Source organism: Zophobas morio, unplaced genomic scaffold (assembly GCF_036711695.1).
Source record: "Zophobas morio isolate AGI-343-1 ecotype UQ-CSIRO unplaced genomic scaffold, CSIRO_AGI_Zmor_V1 ptg000024l, whole genome shotgun sequence".
Lineage (NCBI taxonomy): Eukaryota > Metazoa > Arthropoda > Insecta > Coleoptera > Tenebrionidae > Zophobas > Zophobas morio.
Genome location: NW_026972129.1, coordinates 5,465,954 through 5,481,849, shown reverse-complemented (window position 1 = coordinate 5,481,849; position 15,896 = coordinate 5,465,954). Strand labels below are relative to the sequence as shown.

At 32.4% G+C, this 15,896-nt stretch overlaps 2 protein-coding genes across 2 annotated transcripts in view; both read left to right on the top strand.

Annotated features, from left to right (window-relative positions):
- The first annotated feature begins 4,302 nt into the window (after window positions 1-4,302).
- LOC135135447 (ribosomal protein S6 kinase alpha-5-like) overlaps window positions 4,303-15,896 on the top strand; it is a 60,967-nt gene continuing 49,373 nt past the window's right edge. Inside the window, exon 1 of the mRNA XM_064064500.1 lies at window positions 4,303-5,145. Coding sequence (XP_063920570.1) covers window positions 4,986-5,145 — 160 coding nt within the window. The 5' untranslated portion in view covers window positions 4,303-4,985. The remainder of the gene's footprint in view (window positions 5,146-15,896) is intronic.
- On the top strand, window positions 8,850-10,425 carry LOC135135240 (uncharacterized). The gene is made up of 2 exons (XM_064064261.1): window positions 8,850-9,694; window positions 9,745-10,425. Exons 1-2 carry the CDS (start codon window positions 9,248-9,250, stop codon window positions 10,423-10,425), a joined length of 1,128 nt encoding a protein of 375 aa, XP_063920331.1. The 5' UTR covers window positions 8,850-9,247.

Genomic DNA, 15,896 nt, shown 5'->3' with positions numbered 1-15,896 from the left:
CTAATTCCAAATACTTGTCTAGTACATCTGCAATTCACGTATACGCGGCGAAGTCATTAATTTTCTCTTAAAAAATAATAAAAACCAAAAATATGTTGCATTTGTATTTTTTGACAAAATAATGATTAATGATGATGATGATTCCGGTAGTTAAAGTAAATATCCATGTATTGTTAATTGTTGTTTATTATAAAATATACTTTTTTTATTTATTTATCATATAGAATTATCTAATTATTATAATAATATTGAATAAAAATATAGCGTGGCGTTACATGCCTATGTTCAGACTTAGTTCAGACCGGTGTCGGTGTCGGTCTCGATGTCGAACTCGACATCCTATTCCGGCGCGCGTCATATACGTGGTCTACAATAAGAAAACAAAGGAGTTAATAAAACTCCAAAAAATAGGCACTTAAATGTCGTTAATAACCTATACTATAGATTGTTTCTTAAAATGTAACCTGAAACGTAAACTAATGCGTCGGTGTCTCTCATGTTTAGAATTATGTTGCAAAATGTCAAATCTCTACCAATAGGAGCTAAATTTGTCACTTCATTTTAACTACAACTCTAGGATCTGCTTTTACTTAAATTTTCTAATAGGAGAGTTAATGCTATTTCTTTCAAACGGCTATAAATTGGTGGCAAGTCAGTTTTGGATTAGCAATACCGTGCTCTCTAAAACATCACAAAACAAATTCTCTGAAGAATCCTGGTTAATATTTAAAGAGCATAGAATCCCAGATCCTCGACTTTTATAAAACCACAAATACATTTGCCCTCTGTTTATGAACTGAAACTACAAAGTAACATCTTTTTCTCTTTCAAAACTAATTAGTTTTAGTTCAATTTCTATTTTGAAATTAAAGTAAAAACGAAATGGAACAAATTTACTAGCCTCAAATTCAGTAACGCAAATAAGTAATTGTTATTGCACTTCTCGTATTCTCCTTATTCAGGACCGGATTAACACCTGTTGATGCCCTAAGCACTTAGAAGATTTCGGCAAGGTCGAATTGTGTCTACCTAACCAGCAAAAGGATCGGAGTAAGTTGTCTCCCAGTACTCCTAGGTAGTTACATACAAAAAGATTAAGAGCTTGCTAACATCCCCATACGCACTAAATACTTTGAAATTTGTTTTAATATATACCGGGATATATATATTTTTTTTAACTCTGAGCATATGAAAGTAATATGGGCTATGCGGCTATGTTCAGGTTTAAAAAACACACACCAATGCTTCGAAAGTATGCAACCAATGTTTCTTCATTAAAAAAACTAAATGACAACTTTTTTGAATTGTCATAAAATATTTTATTTTCAAACGTCATATAACTGACACTTATATGACGCTCTTACCGGGGTTTAAGTGTCATTTCCATGACACCATGTTTGAGCGGCGTATAAGTACTACTTATACTCCGCCGGCGTATAAATAAAACATTTATACTCCGCCGGAGTATAAATATGTGAAAATCATAGTGGTTGTCAACCATAGTAACCATGGTAAGTGAAATCAAGGCAATTCCTTAATGAAGCAAGAAGATAGGAAATAATCATTTCAAAAGAAAATTAATCGTTTGAAAATAAAATATTGTATTTCATTCGGAGTTTAAGTGACTTTATGTGACTCGTATGGACTTAATTCGCCTCGCTATCGCTCGGCGTTTAATCGTCCATACTCGACACAAAAAGTATCACTTAAACTCCTAATAAAATAAATATCTATTACAAAAATGTAGGAAACAATACTCGATACGTCGAATATAAACACCACCAAAGAGATAGAACAAATTATGTTTTAATTGAGAAAAAAATATATTTTTGCTGTGCAGAAAAAACCTAATGTCTTCATTAACTTCATGCCAGATACTTTCAAATTTCTTGGTCTACAAAATTAGGTCTGTATTTTTTTAGGTAACACTGGTTACATATTTCCTACTTCCAATGTATTGATATATTTTTTCTTTCAAACTGAACGTAGGGACTTTATGGTGTAGGTTCATAGCTAAAAAAGGTTCCGGTATAATAATGCACGCAACAGCTAAGTAGGTAGCTGCTTATTCACTTGTACCCTAAACCCTAACTACATAAAAATATACAGTGGCGGTGAAAATAAAGTAGGACACATCTTGAATGATTTTTTTCCAATAAATTTAGTTGTGTAAAATGGACGCAATTGAATAGATACCCATTAACAATGAGATTTAAACGTTAATACCAATTTGAAAGTTACACTAGGGAAAGAAAAATGTCCTTTGGCCTCTACATATCTACATACAAATTAATAGAAATATTATTTCTTCGATTCTTTAATGATACGATATTATCTCTACAAAGTCGATTCATATAAGTACATATTTCTTAATTTATGTATTTAATATTTAACAAATTTTTTCTTTGTATAATACTTTATTGCCGTATATTTTTAACAGCATCCTCCACGCTTCTAATTTATATATAAGTTATATATTTATATAATTATCTATTTCATAATTTAATAAGAGATCTAAAAACTGATGTCTGTAGAATTCTACTTAAAATTTCTGTCGTTGGGAAAATTACCAGAAACCGAAATTTAATTCCTGACGTCGGCTTTAAATTTTTGCACCTGCCAGCCGGGAGGCAACTCGTACCATCCCGGGTGACAATTCAAACTTCACATAATGTCCATGACCATTCTGGGTAACAACTCGACTCTTCCCCATTAAAATCAACGTTACTAAGCTAGGTCATTGGCATTATTGCTAATGAACAGGACCCTCTTGCGAAATTTAATTGGCGTTATTTGAATATATTGTGGAACTATTTTATATTTTTTGTAATTAATATGTTTGTGACAATGTGCTTGCTATTCTTATGTTGAGTGAACTCTTTTTTTGGTTTAAATGATGATGTTTTCGTATTGTACTATTATTTACCTGGCCGACAGTACAAACATTATAATTTCTGCTTTTCCGCAAAAAAGATAGGAATACTTTAGGTACCGACTTTTTCACTTATTTAATGATTTGGTCGTTTACAGGCAATCTTTGGTTTCCCCACACATGTCAATTTACTTCAAGGCTGGTGATAAGCTTGAAGGTAAATGTTCCAAACCCTGTTCGTTACACTGCTTTGCGTATGTACATACCAATGATTGACATATTTTTGAATAACACTGAATGTGCCACAAATGTCTACTAACTTGCAGACATTTTTTTTTATCACTTAATCATTAGCAATTACCATTTTGTATGTTATCTTACACTGTGTGTCATTGTATCCACTATCGGTTTATAGTTTGTTGTAAATAAATTAGATTATCATTATTATTATTATTATTATTAATGTAAAAGTTTTTAAACAAACACTATTAAACGTGTCACTTGATGCCACTAGTGTTAATAGTAAACTACTTTTAACACGGTTTTAAATGTAAAATTGTTCATAAAAATATCGGCTGTAAGCAATCTCATACTACTGCCTCCACTTCGCCGGGAGCAAATCGAGGGTAGCTCTCTTGGCTGTTTTTTCGATTGCCTCGGGTACTACATCGTTTTATTCGTTTTCTTCAGTATCCATGTTGTAAACATTTATGAACATTTTGTTTATTGCTAACAACATACTGAGAGTTTGTATGAATTTGTTTCACATCTACCGCGATGTTGTTGATTTCCTTAGTAAAAGTTAATTAATAATTCAAAGTTAAGTTCAGCGTTTTTGTTGCATTTTACAGTGTTTTTATAAAAAATAGTGTACGATATTCATGTTAAAAGTGATTTTATTTTGTTCGTTCCTTAAACTTCCACACTCAAAATAAAATCTCACTTTCAGTATATCATAAATAATTATTTTTGTAAAGTTTATTAATCTTATATCAGTATTTAACAAAGTCAAACTACGAGAGTCATCTAACAACATGTTTCTTAATAGAAATAAACTATTTTTAGACCTTTACAGATCCCTAATCCTGTGAAAATAAAATGTTGCTAATTGTCTTGCGCGCGACTTACGATAAAGAAAGAGTTTGTTGTGATCTCCAATACTTACATGGTCGTTCATAATTTTGGCTATATTTATATTTCAAAAATTGAAATATATGATACGATACAGCCACAAATCATATAATAATTCGTCAACAAAAATTTCTTCAAGGTTAGTTAAACGTCAACTTTCTCTATCTCGAAGCGACGAAGCATCTATTTAATAAAGATAAAAAATAATTAGGTACAATTTATTTTAACTACCAAAGACGCTCGGGTAACACCCGATTAATTCGCTTGCGCCAAAACATGCGCGGTCTTGTTTGATAAAGTTAAAAATAAATCAGTCAATAGATACAATAATGTTTATAATTCAATACGGTTTTACTTAAATTTGATAAATCCGAAATTGAAAATACAGAACCTTGTCAATGTTCGTTCAGTAATGACAACATTGTCGTGAAATGTGTTTTGTCTTTGATATTTTCAATGCCATCTCCGCGGGCACAGAAATACCCACGATAATGCGACATGCCGATGGTTTGAATGAATTATATTTTTAGCAAGCAAGGCGAATATTCTTAGATTATTCATTTCCTCACATTTAGAAACATTCTGCAAATATTTACACAAATATTTCCAATGAAAGGTGGAGACACGAACCAAGTATTATCTATGAAGTGCGTTGGCTGAAACTGGGATAAGACTTTATTTAGTTGTGAAAGGAAAAGTTAGTTTGGATGAAGTGCGGACTTGGACTTGCCTACTGCGATATCCTTAGTCCACATCTCTAAAGAGAATAATTTCGTAATTTAAAGTGTACGTACTAATAATATACACGAAGAATGTGAAAAAATGATTTGTTGATATAAATTAAATTGATATAACCTAAAAAATTTTGACGTTAAAACAGTTGTAAGAGACAACGATAAATATAAGTTGCAGTGAATTTTATTTACATTCTGGGGGTCAGTGGGTGTTTGTGTTTAGCAACAGGTGGTGGCTGAAGTTCACGATGGAGCCTTCGGCGGCTAAACAAGAAAATGACATCGAGGCCTTCACCAAAACTCCGAAGCCCTTGTCAAAATCTCCTGGAACCTCACCGTCTATCAGGAACATGACACAAACTGTGATTGTATCGCTGGCTGAGACTGTGACACACGATATAACATACGGTAAGTACCGATCAGTGATTAACGCTTGCAGCATGAGAATGTAAATATTTATGTGTAGGTGTTTCTTCTTTATACATTTAAATTACGGTTAAAGTTTTTAGAAACAGTATTTCTGGCTTATTGCTTGCTGGACCTGTTATTTTCTCCGATGCATTGTATGTATTGCGAATATTGAACATGTATCTTATCTTATGTGAATCTTTAGCGTGTTATTTAATCACCTTGAATTTATTTTTGAGCAGTTCGTATTCCCATGTGTTGCTCATGTATCGCTTGTCGCAGTCATTAAGACAACAGCATCTAATTCTACGAAGCGAAAATATTTTTTTTTATTGATTTTTATTTTCCAGTGGCATTTTATCGTTTTGTTTCAATTTAATTTAGTAATAACGTTAGAACGAGCACACATACTTAAAACCGCATTGTGGTTACAGTTATTATCGCATAAATAAAACCGTTTCCATTCGGGTTTTCACAAATAGGTTGTTTCATGTCAAATCGTCGAAAATTTGAACCTTGATGAAACAGTATTTCTTAAAAATTTTCGATTTAAGTAGATAAAAACTGTAAACCCTGCAAATATTCAGCTATTTTGCAGTTGACAGTTTTACCCAAAAATTAATTTTTAAATGCGAATTTGTAATACAAAAAATTGCTCCCTCTAGAGAGATTATAGACAGTAATAAGAATAAGTTTCCTTGTTCTCAGCGTCATAACAACTACGCTGTACATGAGGTTCCACAAAATGTAAGGTTTCGTGGGAAACTACGGATCAATTTTTTCAGAACACTGGTCGATAGATGAGGGGTTCAGAACTAAAGTGGACCAAATCCAAAAATAATCATTTTTGAGTTACATTTATCAAGTAATTACCGACGATTTATAGTTTTCAATTCTATAATTAACTAAATCCATATTTAAAACCCATTTTAAGGGAACATTGTTTTTACACTGTGAATTATTGTTCAGAACGTTCAATGGAAACATTAATCAAGTCCAAATTGTGATAATTCTTTGTATTTTTGTCGTGATTCTTAGCTAGTGTTTTTTTTTTGTTTTATTGATTTTTTACCCTTCGTCCTGTAACCCCAAACAAGAAAAATAATATCCAGGACTTGTTGCCTTACATTACTCCAGTTCACTACAATTATTTTAAAAACTTACCACAAGCAACTTCCACCAGAGTAGCTTTTGTAACACAACCAGTTGAACTGGCAGACGACGAGATAATTTATAGTGAAACAAACAACCAGTAACTAAGGGTAACTCATAAAAATGATATAAAATTGTGTTGGTAGTTAAAGATAAAATGGTTATTAATTTGTTTATAATATCCACTGCAAAAATGAACCAAGTCCAACACTGAAGCAATAAAAGATATTTCAAGCAAGAGTTTAGTTAATGTTTCATCTAAAAGTGTTACTGAGACTCAAGTAATCTATAAAAAAAAATATCATTAGTTCTTTAGTTGATATAAAAATTAAATAAAAGTTTATAATAATTGTAAAAATTTTAATAAAAAAAAGGTGGTTTTTTTTTCCAAATTGTACTATTTTAATATTGTTTTTTACATTTTAGCGCATTTAAAGGACGACGTGTTACATTTATTGAATGCAGAAAAAAAAACTTTTTTCAAAAATATTAAATTTGACGCCTCGGGCTATTAAAAAAACAAATATTGATGGAAATTTGAATAATATTTTAGAGTTCAAATACTTTTACTTGTATACCAAATTTCTGATACCCCGTTCTGAAAATATTTAGCTGTATCCATACTTTTTAGCAACCCTGTATATATAGCCATATAGAAAGTATTTTTGTTTCGGTGCTGCATGTCACTCAGCATAATATAACAAATATTTTATGTGTATTACATATATATTTTTTTGTAAATATTACATATGTCGTTCAGCAAAAATCAGCGAGAAGGTCAAAGCAACTCTTGCCAGGAGAGGAAAAGGAAGGAAAAGAAAGGGTCATGGATGTGTTAGGAGTCTATAGAAATGCAGTACGTCAAATAATTATCCCAACATGTGAAGATTTCAAAATAACATGAAGAGAAAACGTCAAATTCTAAATCGTTGAGATAACTATGCTTAGAAAAAGTAGCAATTTGGAAAATTATTATAAAAGTAAAATTAAAAATGCCAAGTAAAACAAAAAATAAGTTCTTAAAATACCAACAAAATTAACAGTAACAAATAAAGTAAAAATACTTCTAAAATAATCGTTGTGATTGGTTTTAGAAAGACCACTAAATACTGAAGACTCCTCCAAAAACTTTAAATTTATCATCCAATTTTAATTACAAATTTGCTAATTCTTTGAAAATACCCTGATTAAGAGAGATTTGTGATTCGTCATGTCCCCGAAATGCTTGTTTTTTGTGTAACCAAAAAAATTATCATGTCAATTAAACGTTTAATAATGTCCCTATTTTTTTTAACTGTCTCATTGTGTTGTATATGTTTTTACGATAAGCCGAATTAAGAGAATGTAGTATAGTTTGACTTCCTTTTCCAAGTGGTTTTCGTTTAAATGACGCAATGTTGTGTTCTTCAGATTGATCATCTTTTTGTAAAGCCGTACCGACATGTTAAAAATATCGCTGTAACTTGTGGAATTCCAAAGTGTATGTAATTTTTTGTGAAATACAGTATAGTTTGCTTGTTGTTTCACTACCGGTCAGCCAATAATATTTGTTGGACCAGTTTTAATGAAACCTTTATTGCTGCCACGAGAGTTACTGAAGACTATTTTTTTCATTTCGGGACATGGTCTTAATTTATGAACAAATAGTTCATAAACATCAAGTTCCATGCTACTGAATTTATTATTTATTAAAAAAAAATCAATGTCTTTAATTACTTGCACAGCTGGCTGTCAGGCTCAGCTGAAAATTACCTACTAACCGCTTGGCAATTTAATTAAGCTACGTTTTATAAACCACATTATAAAATGCATTTAAGCACATTGCAGTTTTTGATCTGACTGTCCGACTCTCCAGGGTGGATTCGTCCTTCGTAGCATGAAGCGCGGAGCAAAACTGTATGGACTGTCAGGATTAAATAATAATTTTAGCATATATTTAACTTTTTATGATTTTGTTACAGTTAACGAAGTATTCACTTTATTAATCAAAAATGCATATCTAATAGGAGTAATAGAAAAATGCAAATATCACATACGTATTTCAATAATAAATGTGATACTTATTCTCTTAATTCATTATGAAGTTAAAACACTGTGTCACAATAGAAGAATGTGGTTATTACAAATTTTCATTTGATATCGAAAAGTATTTATTAATTTTGGTGTTGCTATTTTCTATAACAATAGTAAGTATATGATTCTAGAATGTTGGCATAATCATTATTTTTCTTACCGCCTTACCCACATGTAAAAAGAGTAATAAAAATAATTACCTACATACTTATAATCGAAATCAGCAGAAAAATTAATTTGTTACATCGAATATTAGAAATACAATTCTGCAGCATATGATCTGACGCACCTTTCCGCAACTGCAATTTTTCAGTTGCGAAAACTGCGGGATGTAATGAAAAAATTTGTCGAAAGTTGTTTCGACAGAACTTCCCTCGTCCTTGAAGTACAATGAAGAATTATAAAATTTATTTTGCGAATTTAATTTTTTTTACCGATTTTTGTCTATTAAATGCCTGTTTACATTTATAAAAGTTGGCTAGTAGGAAAGTCATAACTGTATCGTGTATGCAAGATCAGTAGGGTATAGTATATTTTATATCGAGAGGGGGAACGAACTGATTACAGTGCGCAGGCCAAGGTTTACAGAACGAGGCGAAGCCGAGTTTTGTAATTGGGCCAAGCACTGTAATCTGAGTTCCCATTCGAGGCATAAATATCGTTTTTTCTACAAGCGATATTTCAAATTCGAAAATTTCAAATAATTGTAATCATTTAACAGTTCATTAATAAACTCACCTGTTCTAACTCGACACCTTGATGCATGCCCGATTGTAAAAAAAAACAATGCCAATTTTGTTTATTTTTTGACGTATATGGTTTGTTCGTTATTTTGTGAGTTCTGAAAACAAGAAAGCATAACAAGTGCAATAATACTATGGATTTTGTGAATTCTGCTTTTGATTCTGATTCTGAAGAAGCAGGAAATCATATTTCTCCTGAGATTGCAGCAGCGGCAAGCGCCGCAGTAGAAGAGTTGTTTCTCATAAAATCAAAGGGGCGTTATGAAATAGTTTATAAACAATTTCAATCTTGGTGTCAAAAGAAGAACGTGAAAAATGTAGTATGCGAAAGTGTACTGTTGGCATATTTTATGGAGAAGGCAAAAGGATTTAAGTGCTCTAGCATGTGGAGTCATAACTCCATGTTGAAATCAACGATGAATATAAGACACAATGTCAGCATTGGTAATTTTTCGAAATTAGTCTCCTTTTTGAAACGGAAGAACGATGGTGACAAAGCTAAAAAATCACGAGTGTTTTCCGAAGAAGAGTTTTATAAATTTCTGCAAAAAGCTGAGGATAGTAAATACTTGGTGATGAAGGTACGTTTTGACAATATGTTGTGTGCATTTGAAAATTCTTGCATTTATAGGTAGCTTTCATTTTCGGCGTTGCCGGTGCGTTGCGAAGAGCAGAATTGACTAACATGTCCACTGATGATATCGAAGATAGAAGCGCTGTTCTAATAATTAGGGTCCCAGATACGAAAACTAAAATTTGCCGAACATTTATTGGAGATACAGAAGAGATCAACTTACTGGAAGTTTATAGAAAATATGCACTTCTTCGACCTACACACACGGGCCATAAGCGTTTCTTCGTAAACTACAGACATGAAACGCGTTCAACACAAGTGGTTGGAATTAATACCATAGGAAAAATACCGTCTTTGATAGCCGAATATCTTGATCTAAAAAATCCTGCAGAATATACAGGTCATGCATTTAGGAGATCATCAGCCACATTTTTGGCGGACGCTAGAGCAGATATTCTCCAGTTAAAACGGCATGGCGGCTGGAGATCGACAAGCACGGCAGAAACGTACGTAGAGGACTCAATTCAAAATAAAGTGAAGACAGCTAACCAAATTCTTGGAGAAGGCCATCGGATAATTAAGATGTCAGAAGTTAATGCAGGAGGTTGCAGTGAAAATATTGTTGTCACCGAAACCAAGAAAACAGGTGATGATAAAGAAAATAAGATTATTGGTAAATCTTCAGCAATACAAATTTCGAATGGTTCAAATTGTGTATTCACATTTAGTTCTCTGTAAATTGTAAGTTTTGTTACTAGTAAAAAATATTTTAGAAAAGCATTATGAATGTCTTTTATTAAAAAAAATAGCGAAAATTTTGTGACTGAAAAAGCTGCGCACGTGTGCCTGATACGAAAACCAAACGCACGTTGTGCGTAATCAACGGATTTCGGTAGATCATTTGTTGTCGGTAATCACTAAGTAACAAAATGCTTGTAGAAAATAGTATATTACATATCGAGGGTGGTAAGAAGCTAATTACGAACGAAGTTTACACACGAGCGAGCGTAGCGAGCGAGTGATGTAATATGAGTTCGTAATTAGCTTACCACCAGAGTTGTGTCATATACTTTTTCTACGATCTATAATGAAGAATCACTTTCAGAAGAAATTTTTTTGGGAAAGCAAATGTTTATAGTTGCTATGGAAACTATTCAAACAGGCACGTAATATATATATATTACGTGCCTGTTCATTCATTACATGCCAGTGGGTGTAACTATGGTTTTACTATGAGGCTCGACAGTTCGTAATTCATGGATTACTATGTGGGAGTAGAAAAATAATATTACCTTACCGAAATGTCAATTGTCAACATTTGTCAAGGAATTGAAAAGCAATAATGTAAGTAACTTTACCGGTTTTATTTGCACTGTTTAATCCTTGACTGGCTGCATTTTTAACATTTTCGGGCAATACGTCGTCTAAATCCATCATTTTTCTAATTCTGTTAATAGTATATTACGCCATGTTTGGGGTAAGAAGCCAATTACACACGAGTGGAAAAACTGTGCGCGAGGCGAAGCCGAGCGCAATAATTCCACGAGAAGTGTAATTGGCCTTACCCCCGAGTCGCGTACTATACTTTTTCTACGACTCCCTCTCCCGCAACGTTACATTTTTTCCGATTATTGATAAATCACAACTAAAGGTGATTTTTATTAAAACATTGGTAATGTACTCCCAGTTTAAAGTTGTTTTTATGATAAGTCCACTGTGTCGAAGCTGATGATGGGGACAATGGAGTAAATCCCTATCCATAAATAAGAAAGAGAACCCATATAAGTTGAAATAAACAAATGTAAACATGTAATATTAAAGTAAATGTAAAGAAGCGTGCTGCACGAATGTTTCAAATGAATTTAAACATTACAAAATTTTATGATGACGTCATCAACATTTTTGCAAAGACACATATGCTACCTTGAATTGCTGCAATGTAATACTAATAATAACAGTATTGTATTCCCAAATTTTCGGGAAAATTGAGTGAACCGTTCTTGATTTGATCAATAAAATAAAGTGATTCATTCCTTATTTTTTAAGCCACCTGCATAAACAAATCTAAAAAATGTGAATGCAATGATAAATCACAAGTATAGAGTGATAATATTTTGCATAATTCAAAGAGGATTTATCCAACAAAACTTTGGGAGGAGATAAATGAATGAATAAATTTTGATTAACGATTTATCATAATTACGATAACCTTAAAATGTTTGCAAGATTTCAAAGCATTCGGTTTTGCAGTTCCCGATTTATTCAATAAAGTAAAGTGACTCATTCACTAATTTTTTTGAGTCACCTTGTATGAGCAAATCCAAAAAAATATGAACGGAATGGTAAATCACAAGTACAGACTCATCATATTTTGGATATTTTAGATTGTCATCAATTTTTTTTCAATATGTTGATTAAAAATTTATCATGCTTATTATAGCTTTAAAACATCTGCAAGATTTCAAAGTATTCGGTTTTGTAGATTCAAAATTATATTGTAAAATATTTACCAAAAAATCTAGACGTTTCGGGTAAAAACTCAACAGGGAGTCGTAAACTGCATGTGTAGGACTATGTTATTTTATGCAACTTAAAACCAATTTACCATGTACAATTTTGAAGTGACGTCATCACATTATTGGTGGGGATGATTAGACAAATTTTGGTTAGCGTTTTACCATCTATTCGTAATATAAATACAAAATGGACAACAATCGGCCCTGTACTTTCGGAGATTACCTATCTGTCTAATAAAAAGATGGCAGACGAACGGACAGACGGACAGACATACAGACAGACAGACTTTCGCCTACGCTCGGGAAGTAAAAATCCGGGAAAATTGATTGTAAACTTTGAAGTGACTGCATCAAACATGTTATTGATGTTGAAGACAGTTTCTTAATTAATACTTACAACTTTCCCAGAAATAATTGTTCATGTTCCAATGATGAAATTTTTGCTTTTAAGTGGATACTTGTTTCCTAGGTATCGTCGTTTATTTTTTACTTTCCACTATTTTTAGAAAATTGAAGAAATAACCAAAATAATATATATCATTAGTTGTATAAAAACAAAAAATATTTTGTCCAATGTTCATCCTTTTTATAACGAACAATTGGTTTAAATTGATCGTTGTATACAAAAAATTCATAAAAAAATTCTTCCAAAGAATTGCTGTTTCGTTTGACTCATCTTCATCTTTCTCCTGTGTAGATGTTTATTCGCAAATAGAAGGGTAATGAACATCATTTGACGAAGTTCATACTTTTATTTTAATCCCATATTCATTTCTATTTGCGGTATAGTACACTTACCACAAGATATGTGCATAATGTAAATTTCTAAAAAGTGAATATCGTTATATACCACATAGTTATGTATTAGTCCTTGGCACTGTTTAGTTTGTTCTAAATTTACTAACTAATGTACTTAATAATTAGTTAGTATAAAAACAAGAAATTTACTTCAAAGTGTTAGAAGCTTTGTTACTTTAAACTAGCATTTTTTGTTCTCTTATAAATTGCGTAGTTAAGTAAAACCATTTAGTAAAATCTCCTAAATGTATATGTTTTGTAACCACCAGAGGAATAGCTAACTGAATTATACTCGAATCAAAATATTTGTATTCTGGGTAAAAGTACACCAAACTGAACACGCTAACAAGTAAGTATAATATACTGTAATTGTTATAAATATAGTAAATACTTCAGAATTTATTTTTTTATGTTAATTCTGTTAATACATATGTTGAGAATTTATTTTTTTGTTTCGCTTGGATTTTTTAATTTTGATTTATTTTCAGTGTTTATTTTATTTTGTTGTTTTTTGTTTTAATCAATTACCTGCACCAAATAATTTTCCAAGTTTCTGTTTTCTTCAAAGTGTAACTTATGTCCAACATTAACAAATTTAACGTTTTCTTTACATTGTATTTCAAATTTTTCACTACTTACAGTGTTATTCACGAGAAGATCCACGTCTAAAAAATTCAAGACGCAACCAGAAATACAATTTTGATATTTCACGATATTAAAAAAAATAAATAAATAAAACATAGTTATCTGTTTTGTGTAAATAACAACATTGATACTCAGATAACATCAGATACTGTCAGGCTAAACTGACATTTAGTTAGTATTGATGCAGAGTGATTTTGATATATGGTGAGTGCTTCACAGATGCTTTGACGAGCGTTTGGTTAAAATTTGTTTTTTTTTTTAACTTAACAGTTGGCGTTTGTTTCCAAATTATCAAAACCAAACCTGCACAGGGTTATTCATGAGAAACTTTACATATAAAAAGTTTAAAACGCAACTAACAATACAGTTGGATAGCAGTCTTTGATATTTACTATCGTCATTGTTTTTAACAACTAAAACATAGTTAAATGTTTGATTTTGATAATTTGGAAAGAAACATCAATTGTTAGGTTAAAAACAAAAACAAAATAAATAGTACAGTCAATTCGGCATGAGATCGTGCATTTTGGGTAGGCAGCGATTTTTTTTTTGGTTTCGTAAAGGGATTGGTCATGGCCACGGTGTATAATAAGTTAGGTGTTACGACGAAGCGTATTCACCGTACATCGAGTTGACGCCGGTTTAGTCACGATGAGCGGTCGAGAGAGACAGACAGCGGCGGCCTGTAACCTCTCACTCAGATCTGTTTAGCAGCGTTTGGCAGGCTTTTTCCCTCTGTAGGTGTGACAGATTTTGCTAGGTTTTCTCTGCGATTTTTTACTTGTTTTTTGATTTATCAATAAAAATGGGTAGAAACAGTGTTTACTGGAATGGCTCTTTTATTGCAGTAATGAGCTGCTTTTGAACAACACTTTGCACTAAAAAATACTGGTCGTCGCTATAGTAATAGTAGGCATTTTATGTTGAATTTTATTTTTACTTAAAACAATTACTCCCTTTTTATCGGTTATGTGTTATGTTTATTTTCAGAGGGTTTTTGAATGCGATATGTATTTTTTCTTTATTCCACATAAACTATATTTTTTGCAGAGATTTCTCGGCACAATTCGACAAACAGGTTGTGCCAATGGACATCCCTCATTTATAACTTTTTTGCAGCTATACCGAATGTTATCGGTTTATAAATTATTAAAACCTCCGAAACTTGGCAATTGCACACAGATGCAGGAAAACAGTAATGCAATCATTCGTTATCATTTAATGACTTCAAAAATACAGGGTATCCCAGAATTCGCGCCATTCCCGTGAATGACATGTTCCCTGTCCCGAACTGTGCCGTAATTCGCAAAAAGAATTGTCCAGGCTTTAACCGTGTGAGAACTGGAAGGCGATTAAGTTGACCAATAGAGAGGCTGCTTTTATATCCGAACGTTTCTATGTTCAAAGTTACCTATGCCAAGAACAAAAAATCGGGTAATACTAAAGTTGAATGAATTTTTTCCGAATCCCCCTCCGTCAACAAAAGGAAACATAAGTGTGGTTATAAATTTAATCATTTTGACAATTGTTTGTCATAAACTGTCACGAAATTCATCACTGACCTGAAGAGAGGCATCTGCGCCAAAGATGACTGATTAATGTACACAGAGACATCAAGGTTTACTTTAAGGCAAGTAGCATGGGACAGAAGTTATTTCTGCTGCCATTCTAGTTAAATTGTGTTTAACTGGGCTGTACATGTCATAAGAGAAGCTGTTTCATTTCATCGTAGGCAAATAATACATTTATTACTATTCTACATAGAGTAGCTACCGAAGAGCAGGTATTAGAAGTCATTTTCTTAGAGCCCCGTGAATAATCGTCGGCACCCAGACCAACATGTGTTTCACCGATTGCTACATCGAGCAAGAGAAGATGGATCTTTTCAACCTAGTCGGAAAGGCCGTGCTGGGGCTCCACGGAATGTACGTGTAGGTGCTGAAGAGCAAGTGTTAGAAAACATGGAAGCGGATCCTAGGAGAAGTGTCCTCTACGTAGCGCAAATGAGTGGATGCTCAAGATCGACCACTCATCGTATCCTTCAAGAGAGAAGACTGCATCGTTACCATTACACGAGAGTGCAGCATCTGCGACCAACCGACTACCCATTTCCAAATATTCTTTATACTAGTATGAATAAGACATCAATAACTTAGTGGTATTGGTACTGATTTGTTTATAGTTTGTATTGTTCTTAAAAAAAAATGCAACTACGATTTTTGTTATAATTTTTATTCGTATCTTTTCAAT

Coding starts and splice junctions, on each gene's coding strand:
- LOC135135240 (XM_064064261.1), top strand. CDS start 9,248: ATGGATTTTGTGAATTCTGCTTTTGATTCTGATTCTGAAGAAGCAGGA. Junction 9,695..9,744: donor GTAAATACTTGGTGATGAAG/GTACGTTTTGAC, acceptor TTGCATTTATAG/GTAGCTTTCATTTTCGGCGT.